Below are 17,254 nucleotides of genomic sequence, written 5' to 3' on the forward strand. Positions count from 1 at the left end.
AACAAAAAGTCTAGCCCCCCCCCCCCATCACCACCACCACACGTGTATGCCTTGGATTCCCTTTTAACCTCTTTCTCTCTTAATTCTTAATCTGATGTTGCACGGTTCTCTCTTTTAAATTAGCTTGCAAAAGTACTGCAACTCTTAAAACTTCTCGGGTTGCTATAGTGCAGCCCATACACTGTAAAACTCAGAAGGAGAACAAAATGCTGCTAAGCCTCTTGTGCCTTACTCTCTTTTAAATGATGCATTTCTTTCTTCCCCTTTAATTTTTTTTAATTCCTTTGTTTCCCCTTCCTTCCTTCCTTCCTTCCTTCCTTCCTTCCTTCCTTCCTTCCTTCCCTCTTTCTCTTTTGGCAAGGAAATTTGCTCCATCTCCAGCATCAACCACTGCTCCTTTTGATGTTGTGGTACGCCGTGCGCATGCGTTCCACATTAGAATTACTGCACTGGCTAGAATAAGTTGGATCGCTTCTTCTCTTCTACTGAAACCCTAAAATCCTATCAAAAGCTAAAGGGATGCTGAGAGTCCGGAAAAAAGGTTGCTTTGGGATTTGGTCATTGCCCTTTATAATCACAGTGGTTTGTGCACAGAGGTAAGTGATTAAAGGTTCTCTTCTATGTTAAACCCCCCCTCCCCAGTCCTTCACTTTGAAATGTATTGTATGCTTCCGTTAAACTGAAGGTGCAAAATGCATTTTGAGGGGGAGAGAGAGAGAGAAGACAGAAAATGTCTCTGTACTGATGTTTTTTTCTCTGTCTCTCTTTAGTGCTAATGATCCTAGCAATATGTCCCTAGTAAAAGAGACTGTGGATAGATTGCTGAAAGGCTACGACATTCGACTGAGGCCAGATTTTGGAGGTAATTCGATTGCTTTTGTGGACGAATCTTGCTGCACGCCTAAGCTGCCTTGCTCTGGGTTGTGAGTGCCTGTTTCAAACATTGTCAGGGAGCTGCCTCTCTCTAATGCACGGGAATTGTCATTTCTGAAGGTTTCTCCAAGTTAAGTTAATGTTCTCCAATTTTCTCTAACATACAATGAGTATTTTGTAGGGGTGTATGTGTGTGTGTGTGATTGGCCTCATTGTAGGAATATGTGTTGGCAGGCGGTGTACATTGCTCTCTGTAATTTAAACTTTAATTAGGTTTATTGAGATGCTAATGTCCTAAGTTTATCCAATGCTCATTCATCAAGCTACCGTATCTATCCCTGTGGTATTTTATGAGTATTTTAAAGTGCAAATATCCTGCAAATGGAATGTTCATGTCATTCAAACCACCCAGGGGCTTTGCTTTTAGTGAAATCTTTCCATGTGCATGTGTCTTCGATGTTTTAAACCTAAATTTACATTAGAGTCCTTTGGAATACACATCAAGAGAACATTCAGTGAACAGAATAGTTTGGAATTTAGGATGGATTGACTTTGCACTTTTCTAGACTCTGTTCACCAGGATGAGTCCACGCGGCAAGCGGGAATCAAAGCCCTACTTGCTTTAAAGTCCTCCTAATTTCCTTCAGTTGGTTGGAGGTCTCCCTCTGTCTGACCAACTAAAAAGACCCTGTACCCCGTTATTAATGTAGCAAACAGACAGGGAGGAAGGTATAAGCATGTGTGTTAGTTACATAAAGCCTTCCTGCTACTGAGAGAGAGAGAAGGGGGTAACTAAGACTGAGAAGTCCTTGTGCCCCACCCCTTCTTGAGTCTGAGCTAATCTTCGCTGAAATGAGTTAAATGGTTAAAGATCACAGTGCAGACTGTCTTATGTTCCAGGTCCTCCTGTGGCGGTCGGCATGAACATAGACATAGCCAGCATAGACATGGTGTCAGAAGTCAATATGGTGAGTACTTCAGCTCACTCCCACCCATCTCCACCTCCTACATTGTATTAAGGTCTGGAATATATTATATCCTGTTACAGGGAAGAGGAACCAATCACAGTTCTGGGCTTTTTTTCCCCACCTTTTATTTACGATGGCAGCAATGTTTTAGGCCATCCCTTTTCTACCCCCTCCCCAATATCTGGTGCCTGGTTTTTTTTTCCCCTCTCTCTTTCTCTTTCTTTCTTTCTGTCTCTCTCTCTCTCTCTCTCTCTCTCTCTGTCCCCGTGCATTGATTTAGGACTACCTGTGATTCCTGAATATGAAAACTGTGACCAATGGATTTTAAGGAATAACAATATCTTTGGCTGCGTTTTTCATTTGAAATGATATTGAATTGCTATACACACACATATGCACACACAAACACAGAAGAAATGGATTTGTGAAGCTTCACAAGGGCATCTGAAATAAATTCTTTTTTTTTTTCAGACGAATGTTTGCCATTTTAATACATTGGTATTGCTTAACTGTTATGATTTGTAGAGTGTAAAAAGCTGGTCAGATTTATTGACAGTTGTGCTATTTGGCAGATACCGTTTCAGACATACAGTTAAGAGAGTCCTAAGGGAACAATTCTGGCCTCTTTTTGCTCATGCTGGATTGCCCCCTGCTGACATGACTTTGCACTGCATCTTGTATTTCTGTAACATTTTTTGTTCACTGTTTGGGATCATCACGTATGTGATTGTTTTAGAATGTTGATGAGTGGAAAATGAGATTAGTGTTGACTGTTTCAATATTTTATATGTGTGTTGCTAGTTTTGAAGTATACGGGACTTCTATTAGAAGTGGAAGAATGGGTGTTTGTACATTTTGAAATAAAATTCAGTTTGCTCGCGGGACATACTTTGACTTTTATTGAAAATTCCAGTTTTTATGGTGAGAAAAATAATTTGTAAAGACTGTAAAAATATAAGAATTATTTTTGTAACATATTACAGTAGGGACAGACTTTGTTTTTACACAAGCCATTTGAACATAATTTTGGTCACCAGCAGGATGTCAATTTTCTGAAACCAAAATTATTGAGAAGTTAATATTCTTGCTGATATATTCTTGCATTCATCCTTTTAAAAAGCTTTTCAATAGTCAGATTTTTCAAAAAATAAGTTCTTAAATTTGGCAGTGACTAAGGCATTGTGAAACATGCAAGCCTACATACTGCAAAGCCTAAATCAAAGTCTAATCTAAAGCAAATTAAAATAACATGAACTTTTGTGAAAGCTAAATCAGAGTTAACACGAAATGCTCAATTTGTATTTTTCAATGTGTTTATGTTTATAATATTTATTTAGAATATTGATTCGACATTAATGAACACTTTCAGTACCTGCTGTGCTGTATTCTCAAGAGTGGAAGAACCATTTTTTACAAAAAAAATATATAGCCACTTATTAATACTTCTTTGTAATACAGATTGTATAAAAGATACATTATCAAATGGATCGCTAAATACTTGTGCTAATGTTAACTTTTATTCATACAAGGTCTTCGATGTTCCAAATTATTTCACCTTTACTAGATTCAATTCTTTCCTAAAGTCATTCGGAATTTAAATATGTCTATGTGCAAAAAAGAAAAGAAAAAAAAAGAATCCTTAACACTAATTTTAGATTTGGACAATCTATAGATTATTAAAATCCTTTCTTCACAAGCAACTCTTTTGTCATGCTGAACTTTCCCCACTGACTTAATTTATAGTTAAAGATCATGGTTACAGCCACATGTATCACAGTTAAATTGAACTTGGCATTAATTCAGTTTCAAAGCTACTTTCAGCTTCTAGGTAAGCTTAAACATGAATGCTAATGAATTCTAAAGTGTGATATAAATTCAATCTAAAGAATTTGTGCTTGTTTGAGGAAAGGACTGAGGAGAAAAATCATAATTTTACATTAATTACCCTTAATCTCTCACCATGATTAAGGGCAAAATTCAGTGAGAATCTACTGGGTGTAAGCTACAGTTAATTTATGCGAATCTAAGAGGTCATATAGAGGCTTACTTTGCATAAGAATGGGAGTGTTCTTGCATCAAACTTTTTTTTTTCAGGAGCAAGAATAAAAGTTGATTATTTATTTGATTCAAATTTCACTTGCAGTATATTTCCATGGAAGTGATGATAGATTATTCCTAAACCTTGGCAGTACTATAATAGAATATTTATAAGGAAATATAGGTTGCCTGCTTGTTTGCTAATATCAATGATCCTTAGCCTATATGACAAAATAGATGTTTTGAAATTTTGGAAGTTACCTCTAGGCATATTTACTTAGAAGTCCAATATACTTACTCACCAGTAAAGGAGTTCATTCTTATTTTGTTTTGAATAAAAGGTTGAGGAGTTACTAAAAATCTATGGTTGTTTCTGACAACACCAATATCAAGTGATCAACATCTTTACCTGATCCCAGTTTCTTAGGAAAAAAGCATTGTTTATAAGTTTACAATCATGATTAATCTATTCCACCATCAGCCCAAACCTGTTAAATCCTTCAACCTTGGGAATTATGGGCACATTTCAGGATTTAAAAAAAGAAAATGGTTGTCACATGTGAGCAATCACATATTTCTATTAAATCTTTTTTCCTAAAAAGTATGCAGTAACATTTCTAAGAAAGATAAACTAACACAAACTAGGTCTCATTTGATCCCACAGTATTCTACTCTAGATAAAGGATAAGTGTGGGTAAAAAGTTAATTTCATCAGCTCTCCAAGTTCTAAATTCAATTTCTTCAATCAAATTTTCTTCTAATATGAAGATTACTTCCAAATCATTTTCCCTTGAAATGTGTTTAAAAATCACTACATGCCTGCCCTGTTAAGTATATAAAAAATAAATACATTATAATCCAAACCTATTGATCCAAACTCATACATTCTTAATGCCTGATTCCTTCTGGGTCACTCCTAAATCCTTTTTATGTTCTATTTACATACACCTATAAATTTCCATCATGACTTATGGTCATTTGGTTTTCTGTCAGGTCTCCTTTCTCGCTTTCATCTCCTTCTGGGCTGCCCCTTGTTCCACCAGAACTTTCTACTGTCATTTCCATTTATTTAAGACAGTTTTTCCTTTCTACTCTTCCTTTCTTTTGAACTTGCAAAATAGCAGACCTCTGGCCTTCATCTCTCCACACTTTTCCCCATTTCTGAAGAAAGCTCAAAAACATGTGGATCCTGGAGGAACAGTGGGAAGGGAAAGGAGCAGAGTAATTGGGATTTTGCTTCTTGATACTTGTACAAAGTAAAAAAAATGTCTAGGTGATGTGATAATGGTACTAGTAATGATGTAAAAGATAGAAAACCTTGACAAGCATCATGGTAGTATCCTAGAGGCACCTTTCTATCTGTAGCCAGTTGCCAACTGCAGCTATAAAGGTTGTTTATTATGATTTAATGCTGGCATTAATTTACTGTTTACATAGTCTTGGTCAGAAAAGTTAGGAAGATGCTTCTCATATATATTTGAGTCTGTGTGTTCATGTAGAAACATAAATATACTTTCTATCTCAAGTTATACTGTGAAGGGCATTCAGTGTTTATATACAGAATTTGTTGAAGATACATTTGAAGTAGCATATAACAAATGGTCATTTCTCCTACATGCAATTGTAAAAAGCAATTGTAATAGCATTAGCAGTTGCAATATTTTAACATCAGTAATGTTCAATATCAACAAGTGTAAATTAACTACATTAATTTAAGGTTTTTATTTTTTATGCTGTTGGTGCTAACAATCCAAATGTTTCTTTTCAAGAGTATTTTTCTCTGGAATAAACATTTTCTATATTTAAAAAATATCTGTTCTTAAAAAACCTGGGACAATAATCAAATCTGTTCTTCCCTTCTCCCTATAGGGGACCTATTTTAATATGTATATTTTAGATTGAGGTTGTACACTTTGCAAGAGATATTGGAGACATTTTTTACAGGCCTCCTTTTGAATAAATTAGTGTGACCATGAAACCAGAACAAAGCTCATCATTTACAATGTCTGGACCTTCCTGAAAATATTTCTTATCTCAGAAATTTCTTAGCAAGTTCATATAATCAGAGAAATTAAACTAGAAAGAAGGTTTTCTTGACTAGTTTAGGAAAAGGTGGGGGGGGGAGAGAATTACATAGAACTGTGGCCAAATGAACTTATCTGAATACAAGGGAAGCTGAAGTGGTCAAACAGACATATATCAGATACTGACATATAAAAGTAGCTATTCTCCCTACTTGGAGCCATTCCTGACTCTTTGCTGTGCTAGATTTTCATTTATTGGTATGCTATTTTAAAATATTACTGTATCATTAAAATGTTGGGATTTAGAAAAAGAAGAAAAAACAGATTACAAATAATGCCTTTCATCATTCAAGAGTTCATTACCTTTTCTCTCTTCTTTCTAAATGCAGATTTTTTTTTAGAGGCTACGTCCTTCTCTATTATGTATGCAAATCCATTTTCGAGTTTCAAGGAAACTCAAGGAATCTTCAAGTTTAAGCTTGAATCTTCAAGCATTGGGTTAAGTTGCATTATGTGCAAAATGATTCCTTCTCTATTAATTATGTGGCGGTGGCATTTCACTACATAAAAATATGGTTTGTTTTGTCTAGAAAAGATCTCATATATTTAAAATGTGGAATTGGTAGTCCAACAGATTGTTGCAATTATTTTCAGCTTCTACATCAAATGACAATAATATGCCAAAATAGCCTTGGTTTTGCAAAATACTAATTGGTTTTTTTTCTAATTATTATACATTTTTAAGGTTCCATTCCACTGAATATTTCTTTATTTTATGGTATCTAGGCACCATATGATGACCAAACTATAAAGAATATATTCTGTTAATTATTAAATTTAATTGTTACATTTTATTTACCTTTGACCTGGTTTTTTACTTTAGTTTTAACTTTTAATCCAGTTTCTACTCTGTTACCGATTTATTCATAAAAAGCCATTGAGATAGTATTTGCCAGATATATACAAATATATCCATCTGGTACCTTAATAAATGTATTTTTTATTTCATTCCAGTTCATAGAAATTCATCTTTTTTTTAATAATTAAATATGTGGTGCAAATTAACTCATCTTACCTTTCTCCTTTATTTTTGTGAGATACAGATTTAGAGCTAACTATATTGAGAATGAATTGACTTTCCCACCTGGTCTCTTGTATGAGTCCTTGAGATTTGGTCATACAAAGCCTTCTAGGTGTTGCTTTCATCAGCTATGAGCTGCAAAATAAAATGAAAAGAATAAAATAATCGCTTCTGGAAAAATAATCACTATTGTTCTACTAGTTCACAGCATCAGCAGACAGACAATAAAAAAGCCCCTTTCATGTCTTCTCATACTTTTTCCTCTATTTTTAACCCCCCTCCCGCCAGCTTTTTTCCATCAAAGAAAAACCTGCCTTCTTGTTTTCAAATAACTGGAAGAGAAAAAAAACCTTGAAATTTAAGTTTTTTCTAATCATTAAATAGCAACAGTAGTATTCAAGGTCAAGTTTGCTTGTATCCCACTTAACATAATATAGCTTTCAAATGATTGCAGATTTCTCCATCCTTATAGAGTATATTTTGAAAGAAACAAGGTAAAACATATCTATTGTGGGCACAGGCACAAATCCCATTATCATTATTAGGACTAAATGTTAGCTGTAACAAAATTACTAATATCTATATTTGGAGATATTTGTCTTCAAAGAAATCAACAAAGAATCCTAATAGCTCCATAGAAGAATTGCATATATTTTATAATACATAGTGCATGAAGGCAAGGCAATCTTGCAACAGAAATCTGTGGGTGGGTGAATAGAACATAAACAATGAAATTAGAATTGAAACATATACACTAACTCCCAGAGTCAGTTTCATGTAATGGTTAAGGCACTGTGAGTTCTAGTCCTACCTTAGGTACTAAGCCAGCTGGGTGACCTTGGACCAATCTCTTTCTGTCAGCCCTCAGAATAAAGCAATGGCACACTGCTTCTGAAATCGTAACAAGAAAACCACAAAGACTAGTCCAGGCAGTCACCAGGATTAAAAAAAAAACTGATTGAAAGCAATCATCATGATTTTATAACCTATAAATATTGAGAAAGCTATTTTTGAGTATCATTGAGGATAACACTTCAAAAATCAGGTTCAGTGAATGTGGTCTACCAAAGCTGATACTGTGATAAATCTGTTTATCTCAAAGGTGTTATATAAGACTAATTTACACCATAGAGTCATCAGGCAACCTGGTTTTTTTAGGAAAAGAGAGGGAAAGTCTAAATGTGGAAAGAAAGATGTTACTATCCATGGAATGGGACTCACTGCATATTTTGTTTCAATGTTGTTTCCGAAAAGTAATTGACTCAGAATGTTTAATGCTAGGATGGCGTGGTATTTGGTTAGAACTATATCATTTTATGCACTATCATATATTATAAAACAGCTGAGTAGTTAATAGGATTACGAATTCTCCTGTGTCAATATGAAGACTAATGGGCTTATTTTAAAACGAATCTGTAGGCAGCAACTTACTTCCTATTAACTTAACTTGGTTGTCTTTCTGGAAGTGTATTATTACTTGAAAAGTGGAAGCTATGTTTTTCCATTGTTACTTTGATAACATGATTATGCACCATTATTTGTGGGAAGGTTTGCTATGAAACATAAATTAGAACTATTCAGTGAAGGAACCCCGAACATTGAATAACGCCAGTATAAATTATGAAATATTCCTGCAGGTGGCTTAATCTGGGTTCTGATTAGCATTGGCTCTACTCTGCAAATTCTTCTGTCCCAGCTCCTCTTCAAATTCCTGTGATGCCAGGGGAGATTGGAACGCTCACTGTAATTGGTGAGTAGGGAAATGTCAGCCAGAAAAAGAAATGACAATTAGGCTTCGGTCAATCAGTTGATACACAATACAGCAGAGGCTTTCATACTAATATTTAGTAGGATTTAAGCAGTTTTAAAGGACTGTACTTTCCTTCTTTTTTTTTTTACATAGGTAGTGGTGGACCAATTTAAAGAAATAAGAGCCACTGGAAAAAAAATTGGTCTGAAATACATAAAACATCACAATATCATTAATTTTCATATAGCATTTCAATTCTCTTCTTTTTGTTCTCACAGCTGGATCTTGATTTCATATGTTCAAATATAAATGACTTTTCCAACACATGTAACTTCATCTCTCTTCCTCAGATGTTGATCGCTGCCTAGTCACGTGTGTGAGGCAGGTGGCCATATAAACCATTTCAGTTAATGCATCCATGACTTTAGGTAGATAACTAGATGACTTTTTTTTTTCTGGTTGCAAATTTTCCAGTCTAAGTGAAATGAAGAGCTGTGTTGAATTTGAAAATTCTTACGGTAACTGTAATGGACTGTGCGAATAACCTTGAGAGAGAGGAAGAGGAGCCACAGTCAGGGCAATGGTTAGACAAGAGATACCCCAGTCCAACAAAGGATTGAGAAAGTGTCTCAGAAGGGACCCCCGTAATTCTCTAGAAAGTAAAAGCAAGGAAGGGGAGAACTGCTTTCAGGTTTGCAAGATTCTGTTAACCTTACAAGTTATCTTTATCCTATTCAATCATGTCCGATTCTCTGAGATTGCTTGGATAAATTCCTGCAGTTTCTTTGACATGATTTTTCAGAAGTCTGCCATTGCCTCTTTGCTAGGGAGAGAGAGAAGGTGACTGGGCCAAGGTCACCCAACTGGCTTTCTGCCTTAGTTGAGACTAAAACTCACACTCTGAATTTCTAACCTGATGCCATCACTGATACATCAAACTGGCTCTCTAACCCTACAATACAAGTAGCGTTAGTTGTCATGATTTCTGTTTTTGTTTCTTTTAAAAGGCTTACACATAAAGAAACAGAAGTGACAGTAGTTGCTTATGTGGACAAAACAGTAGATCATGTTTTAATTTATTAAATTAAAATACAATTATTTAAATCTATAGTTTAACATTGAAACTCATGGAACTAAGGAAGCAAGTCAAAGGAAAAAAAATATAGAAAGCACATAGGGAACTAGGAGGAAGAATTAAAGATTCCACATTCTTAAAATACTTTTTTGGGAAGTAAGTAACTTAAAAAGTAAGTAATTTAAGAAACCTTTCAAGACTCAGAATATGTGTAAGAAGGCCTGGATAATACTCGACCATGAATGAAAATGATGTTTTTTTCTTTAGCAGGAATTGTAGTAGGTTGGCTTTTACAAAGTGTTAGGCCAATTTATGAAAATCATGCGGGTTAATGCTATACAGCCTCCATGACAGCATAACTGCTTTTGAAGACAACTTGCTGGGAGATTAGTGGGCTTTCTTGTCTAATTTTTTTACCACTCAGAGAAGAGACTGCTAGATTAGATGAACTAGAGGTCTAGTTCAGCAGGACATTGCTTATGTTCTAACTTCTTTTTGTTTACCAGACCTTTTCCACTTTAGGAATTAGAATATGATATGCTTTAGAAAATATATATACTTAATTTTAGAGAAATAATTCTAATTTTCCACTGAGTCCAATGAAGTTAGAAAACTGTGGCATTTGGAGAATCTATTCTAACTTGTTTTAGAAAACTATGTGCTGTTTTATTTTATTTCTGCTATTTTAAAAATGTAATTCCCAACCCTATAGGCTTCATCTGGATGCACAGTACAATATGACAATAATTGAAAATGCAAAGTTTTCTCAAAATTGTCTTCAAAAACATCTTGAGAAAGATCAGGAAACAAAAATTGAATATAATCAGGAAACAAAAATTGAATATAAACAGTCTGTATGTCAAGGACCTCTCTGAAAGACCAGTTTTGAACTTGCTCCCACCAGTTATTGAAGATCTGACCAAAGATGCATACCCATATAAACATCTCTGGGAGGAAGCCTTGATTTCTTAATGGCCTTTGTTCTCAGGATCTTAGCAGGAATGTTTACAAAAAATCATGGGGACTATAGATGTTAGTTAAATGTTTCTGTTTATGATAGCATTAAATATGAAGCTATGTTTTAATTGTGCCTCCTCACCCCAGAAACTTTGTATTTTTATCCACGTCGGATCAGAACTGGCTCTGAGAATTTAATTTAAGATAAATCTGAGTTGGAGGTGATTTCCTCCTGCTTAATTGTGCCTTAACTTCCCCAACATCCTCTTCATTAGTTCTCTGCACACTTTCTTTCTCTCAGCTGAGGCAAAGGAAAAGAAGAGGAATGTTCTTAAAAACAGCATCAACAACAACAGCATCCCATTCTTCTCTTCCTTTAGGTAAAGCCATCCAAAGGACCAAGTTCTGCCTAAGGCCTAAAGTCTTCCTGTCTTTATATTGTGGCATACCATTATAGGTAGTCCTTGACTTACAACCACAACTGGGCCTAGTTCTTCTGTTAGCAAGCAATGTGGTCAAAGTCCATATTGTGTCAGTCCACATAAGTCAGTTGCATCCAATTTTACAGCCTGTTTGTTGCAGTCTTTTAGCAAATCACCATGGTCATTAAATGAATCCAGGTTTCCCCCTTGACTTTGCTTTTGGAAGCTCCCTGGAAAGGTCGCAAATGACCATCACAGGTCCCTGGATCAAGGACGTCGCAATCATCATAAATACATGTCAGTTGCCAAGGCCTGAATTTGCATCATGTGACTGGAGGAAACTACAATGGTCATGAATCCAAGGACTGGTTAGAAGTCACATTTTTTCAGTGCTGTTGTAACTTTGAATGGTCATTAAATGAGAGGTTGTAAGTCAAGGACTATCTGTATCCGATACTGTACCCAAGAGTGGAAGAAGGAAGATGCAAAAGGAAAACATATTTGTTTTGATAGGAAAAGCCCTGACAGGTCATGATAAATGGAACTGATACACAGAGATAAGTTTTCTCTTGTACTAGACAAAATATCCATCATGGCTATTAGCTATTGGTACTCTGATCATTCTTACCTTTATTTGGTTTCCTTTCAAAACCATCTAGGTGACTGGACATATTATGACAGTCAACATGCCATCAAACTGGGTAAAATGTTTTCCTCCTTGCGTTCTGAATTTTGCAAATTTCACTTTTATAAATGGCTATAATGAGAGGGGTCTCTTTTCCTGTCCATAATATAGTTTTATATGCTTCCATCATATTTCCTACATGGTTGCTTTAAAAAATCTAAAATCTTCCAGCTGGAGACATTGTTCAATTTTTTTATTGCTTGGATTTCCCTTTCCATTATTCTTTTCAAAATATAGTGGCACCAGGAATCTTGATCATATTTTTTTCCAGAGCAGTTCCATGCTGGGTCATTGATTTCACTGAGCTGTTCAATATAGTTTCTGTTTCTCTTTTTTTGAACTGTCATTTCCAGTTTAGACCTATTGGTGCAAAAAACATGAAATCTAATGTACATTGTCTCGCACTCTTCTTTGTTTCCCCATTGGGTCATATTTTAATGTTCATTTCAACTGTTTGAATTATTTTGCAGTTCCTTGTAATTACTTGTAAGCACTTGACAACTTGATATTATCAGTAAATCTGGCTATTGCATCGTGCTGCATTAAATTAGCAACAAATTAAAAAATGCACCACAGAATCATTGAGGGATTCCAATGATTACATATCTGCACTGGGATAACTGTTTATAATTTATGCTCTTTAATCTTCAGTGAAACTTTCCTGTCATTACAATAAGAAGAATTTGCCTTCTTTTGCCATCGTTTGTCTTCATTGCTCAGATTTTCTGGAAATGTCACTTCAAGTACAGGAATTTGTGCTACATCTTTTGCAGTAAAAATAGGCATGGAGAATCCATTTAGCTTTGCATTAGTCATATCGCCTCTTTTTTGCCATCTAGTAATCCAGTGGTTTTTCTAGTCTGTTTCCTGCTATTAATGGGTCGTATTTTTTTACTGACCACCCTTGTATTATTAGCAGTATGAACCTTCTCACTGATATAAACGTTCTGTATGTTTTACTTCCTCTTTTTAAAGAGAGGATAGGGCTCCATGCTTTCATAGTTATAGCTGAGTCTTCATTAAAAAAAATGGTAAAAGAATCAGCTAGATTAGTGGTTCTCAACCTTTTCTTTACCATGGATCCCCTTTAAATATTTTTTGTGGCCACAAAGCATGGCCACAGACCTCCAAGACTTAGTTCAAGATTTAAATCATAACATTTTTTCAAGCCTTCACAAACCCTCTGTGACAATATTGAAAAGAATCTATCTGATTCAGTTCCAAGCTGGGAGAAAGACACTGGAAACAACATGGAGGATGATTGCACAAAAAGGTTTATTGATGAAGCAGAACCACCAGGGTTCTGGGGCAGCTGACTAAATGATTGAATGAGGGGATGGATCTTTATGATTGAATGAGGGGATGGGGAGGAACAGGCTCCAGCTCAACCCCTCCAAGACTGAGTGGCTGTGGGTTCTGGCATCCCGGTACAGTCAGCTTACGCCTTCGCTGACTGTTCGGGGTGAAGTATTGGCCCCCAGGGCGAGAGTGCGCAACTTGGGCATTCTCCTGGACAATCGGCTGTCCTTAGAAGAACATTTGACAGCCGTCACCAGGAGAGCATTTTATCAGGTTCACCTGATCCGCCAATTGCGCCCCTTCCTTGACCGGGACTCCTTACGCACGGTCACTCACACCCTCGTTACTTCCCGTCTGGACTATTGCAATGCTCTCTACATGGGGCTCCCCTTGAAGAGCACCAGGAGGCTCCAGCTAGTCCAGAATGCGGCTGCGCAGATGATAGAGGGGGCACCGCATTGTTCCCATATAACACCTATCCTGCGTGGCCTGCACTGGCTGCCGGTAGCCTTCCGGGTGCAATTCAAGGTGTTAGTGACCACCTTTAAAGCGCTCCATGGCTTAGGACTTGGTTATCTACGAGACCGCCTTCTGCCACCGATAGCCTCCCAACAACCTGTGCGCTCCCACAGAGTGGGCTTTCTCAGGGTGCCGTCGACCAAACAATGTCGGTTGGCGGCCCCCAGGGGGAGAGCCTTCTCTGTGGCAGCACCGGCCCTTTGGAATGAGCTGCCTCCGGGGTTACGCCAACTCCCCGACCTCCGGACCTTCAAATGTGAACTGAAGACTTTATTATTTCATCGTGCGGGACTAGCCTAAGTGTATTTTAATTTTAATTTTAAAGGGGTTTTATGTCGGTCTATTACCGTTTTAGTTGATTTGGCCTACTAAATATTTGTTTTTAATTCTTTTTAAATTTGTTAATTATATTCGTGTTTTAATATGGCTGTAAACCGCCCTGAGTCCTTCGGAAGAAGGGCGGTATAGAAATTAAATTATAAATAAAAATAAATAAAAAATAAATATAGGTTTCTGTGATTTTGAAGTTTGAACTGTTCTGAGGGAGGTGCAATGAAGGGGCTTGTGTTCTGAAAGAGTGTTGGGCAATTCCTATTGTGGCCAATGGCTTTCGTCCTGTGTTGGATCTTGGGAGAGGGGCTGCCTTCTAATCCTGCCATTTTGCCTTTGTTAGCTGTCAAACTTTGCTGCAAGGAGTTTTGAAATATCCCATGTTGAATGGATTACCAAATCTGCATTTCTAAAAGCTCCTCCCTTTCTGCTTGGGGGCAGGGAGATTAGTGCTGGTTTCTGCCTCCCTTAAGATTTTTCCTATTTCTCTTTTAGGGGAAATAGTCTATCTCTTTTTTTTTAATATTTCCCAAAATATTTCATTCTTGTGGGGTGGGTGGGTCTCACAGCCCTCCAGGCATCCACAGGCCACAGGTTGAGAACCATTGGGATAAATGATTCAGAATCTTAAAGATCAAGCTGGAGGTTCCACAATTAACTTTAATTCAGTTTCAAAACCAGGTATTGCTGATGATTTATCCTAGTTCTGAGGACATAGATGGAAGCATAGTAAACAAAAGAATAAGGGAATCATTTATATTTAATTTTGATCAAGAGTGGGGATACATGTTGTGATCTATGTCTAAGACTTTTTAGCATGAAGTATAAAGAGCTACCATAGATTACAGTATATATAGGCAAAATCTACAAGTAAGTATTTTTTTATTGTATACCTTAATCTAGGAATGTATACAAAAACTTTATTGTAAATTCTGCTTTTCTATTCTCTCATTCTCACACTTTAGTTGTGATAATCTATTGAGGCAGGAAAATGAAATGAAACCTGTGATGCAGGCATCAGTATTGTATATGTGTACAGATGTACCTTCCTGCTGAAAAACATACATCAGCTTGTGCTGTATCTTTCTGGGAAAGAAAAAGTCTCAGCATGTATAGTAATGGCTTGAAAAATATGTTTTCCTCAACATTCTGCAGTCTTTCAATATTTTTCTAAGATTGTGGTGAGACAAAATGGGAAACTATAGTAATAAACAATGCCCGCATTTTCTTCAACCAATGCATATCTGTGCTTTGAAGATTGCAGCAAGTAGTTTGAATTAAATTTTAAGCTTGATTTTGCATGCATCATAATAAAGGAAAGAAACACAAACTTTATTTTTAAAAGTTTAATTTTCTGATTGCCTCTATCAGAAGCATTTAACTGATCTTGGCTGTCCTTGAAAAAACTAAGTGAGATTAGGACCGCTTAGATAGGAGATTTGGAAGTTCCAGTTGGGAAGTTTAGAAAAACATTCTCCAAGGAAGGCAATGGCACATGACTTCCATATAGTTCTTAAGAAAACTAGCAGCACAGGAATGTGTGGTCATCGTGAAAACATTTGCTTTCTGTTTAAAGATCTATTTTTGCATTGCATATATTAGCTACTTATTTGTTTAGCCATTCACTTCCAAAGGATTATATTTCAAACTTATAAAGGTGCTTTATTTTAGCTGTCTTAGGCATGATGTTTTTTATAACCTGCTGTAGATTTTAGCCCTGTATTGTATATGCTTATGATTATGGAATTTCAGAGGCTTGATGGTTTCATAATAATAGCATCATTTTCTATAGAATGAATACTTATTTTTCTTCTGGGCCTCTAATGGAACTTCTTACCTCTTTTACAGTGTTTCTGATGGCAATCCAAAATCCAAGAGCCAGTGCTTTTATAACACTAGTATAAATGTCTGTTTAGTTGTTTTTTTTAAAAAAAGAGAGAAAAGTAGTATAAATCTATTCTGCAATTCAAGCTTTGCCAGAAATAATTTCCTTTGCTCTCATCATTTCTAACCAATTATTATGTTGGTTCCATGGGTTTTACACTATCGTTACCATGATATAAAGAGAACAGACATTCCTGTTTGTTTCCCAATAAGTGTTTATAGATAGTCTCCCTACATTTGATAGTAAAGTGCTCCTATCAACTAAATAAAAGCAAATCATTTAGTCAATGAAATTAGCTGTACTTGATATTGAATATAGTAATATTTACTACCCCTTTATTCAGAACCCCTCCATTTCAGTTCATGAAATTTATATGCGACCAGCATATAAATCATTTTTGGGATCTGTGTTGTGTATAAAAGCTACACTCTGCCAGATATAACATAATCCCATTGGCATAATCCAAATATGCACAATGACAGTCAGGAGCAGATGGATATTTACAGCACTTAATATGGCCATCAGATTATTCTGGCTAATCTTTTAGGTGAGGTACTTGATTTAAGATTCTTGTATTAAAGTCTTCCATAACATGTCTCCCTATTGGACTTCAACTTTTGAAATTCTAATGTCTATGCTGATTGGGAATTTTAGGACTTGATTTAATATTTTTGACAAGTACAAAGCTTCTACTTACACTCCTTTTCAACATATTAGATTTAAACATAAGTTAATGTTATGGTAGGTCAGTTTTGGGGATGAAACCCCATTGAAAATAACATTCTGCAGGTTCTTTTAGATTTTTGGCTTCTGTCAGTGGTTTAAATTAGCTATCAAGACCACTTATAAAATATCCTTGAATTTGATAAGACAACTTTATAACTAAGGATTATGGTGTGATAAACTATTCTGGCAAGAAAACCATTGGTTTTGGATTATGAGCAGGTTCATGCTGCCTTGTTTATAATTAGATGTTCTTGGAACATCTTCTAAAAAGCAGTGGGAGAGGAAGAAATGGGTAGATTGTTGTTGCGAGGCATACGGTTCAGATTCTTCATATGGGGTGAGAATTCTCACACCTGTGTTCAACACTTGTTCCTATAATCCATTTCCCAGGAGGCCTGCATCAAATAACCTTGTGTCTTGTATTAACATTGAAAACAGAATGGATATTGTGAACTTTTGAGCATTAATAGAGTCTGTTCTCCCTGCAGAGTAAGTGGACAATGGGATAATTTTAAGAAAAGTATGAGAAGTTCCCAGAGGAAGTGTCATCTTCTTCTTGATATTCTGGTTTAGCCAAGTAGGTTTTCAGAGTGATATATTAACACCCTTTCCCAATTAGTAAT

General features: G+C 36.0%; 1 protein-coding gene across 2 annotated transcripts in view; it reads left to right on the forward strand.

Annotated features, from left to right (window-relative positions):
* The first annotated feature begins 456 nt into the window (after positions 1–456).
* GABRB2 (gamma-aminobutyric acid type A receptor subunit beta2) overlaps positions 457–17,254 on the forward strand; it is a 120,186-nt gene continuing 103,388 nt past the window's right edge. For both annotated transcript variants that reach the window (XM_058169275.1, XM_058169276.1), the window contains exons 1-3: positions 457–596; positions 771–862; positions 1,774–1,841. In XM_058169275.1, coding sequence (XP_058025258.1) covers positions 520–596; positions 771–862; positions 1,774–1,841 — 237 coding nt within the window. In that variant the 5' untranslated portion in view covers positions 457–519. The remainder of the gene's footprint in view (positions 597–770; positions 863–1,773; positions 1,842–17,254) is intronic.

This window comes from Ahaetulla prasina, chromosome 2 (genome assembly GCF_028640845.1).
Source record: "Ahaetulla prasina isolate Xishuangbanna chromosome 2, ASM2864084v1, whole genome shotgun sequence".
Lineage (NCBI taxonomy): Eukaryota > Metazoa > Chordata > Lepidosauria > Squamata > Colubridae > Ahaetulla > Ahaetulla prasina.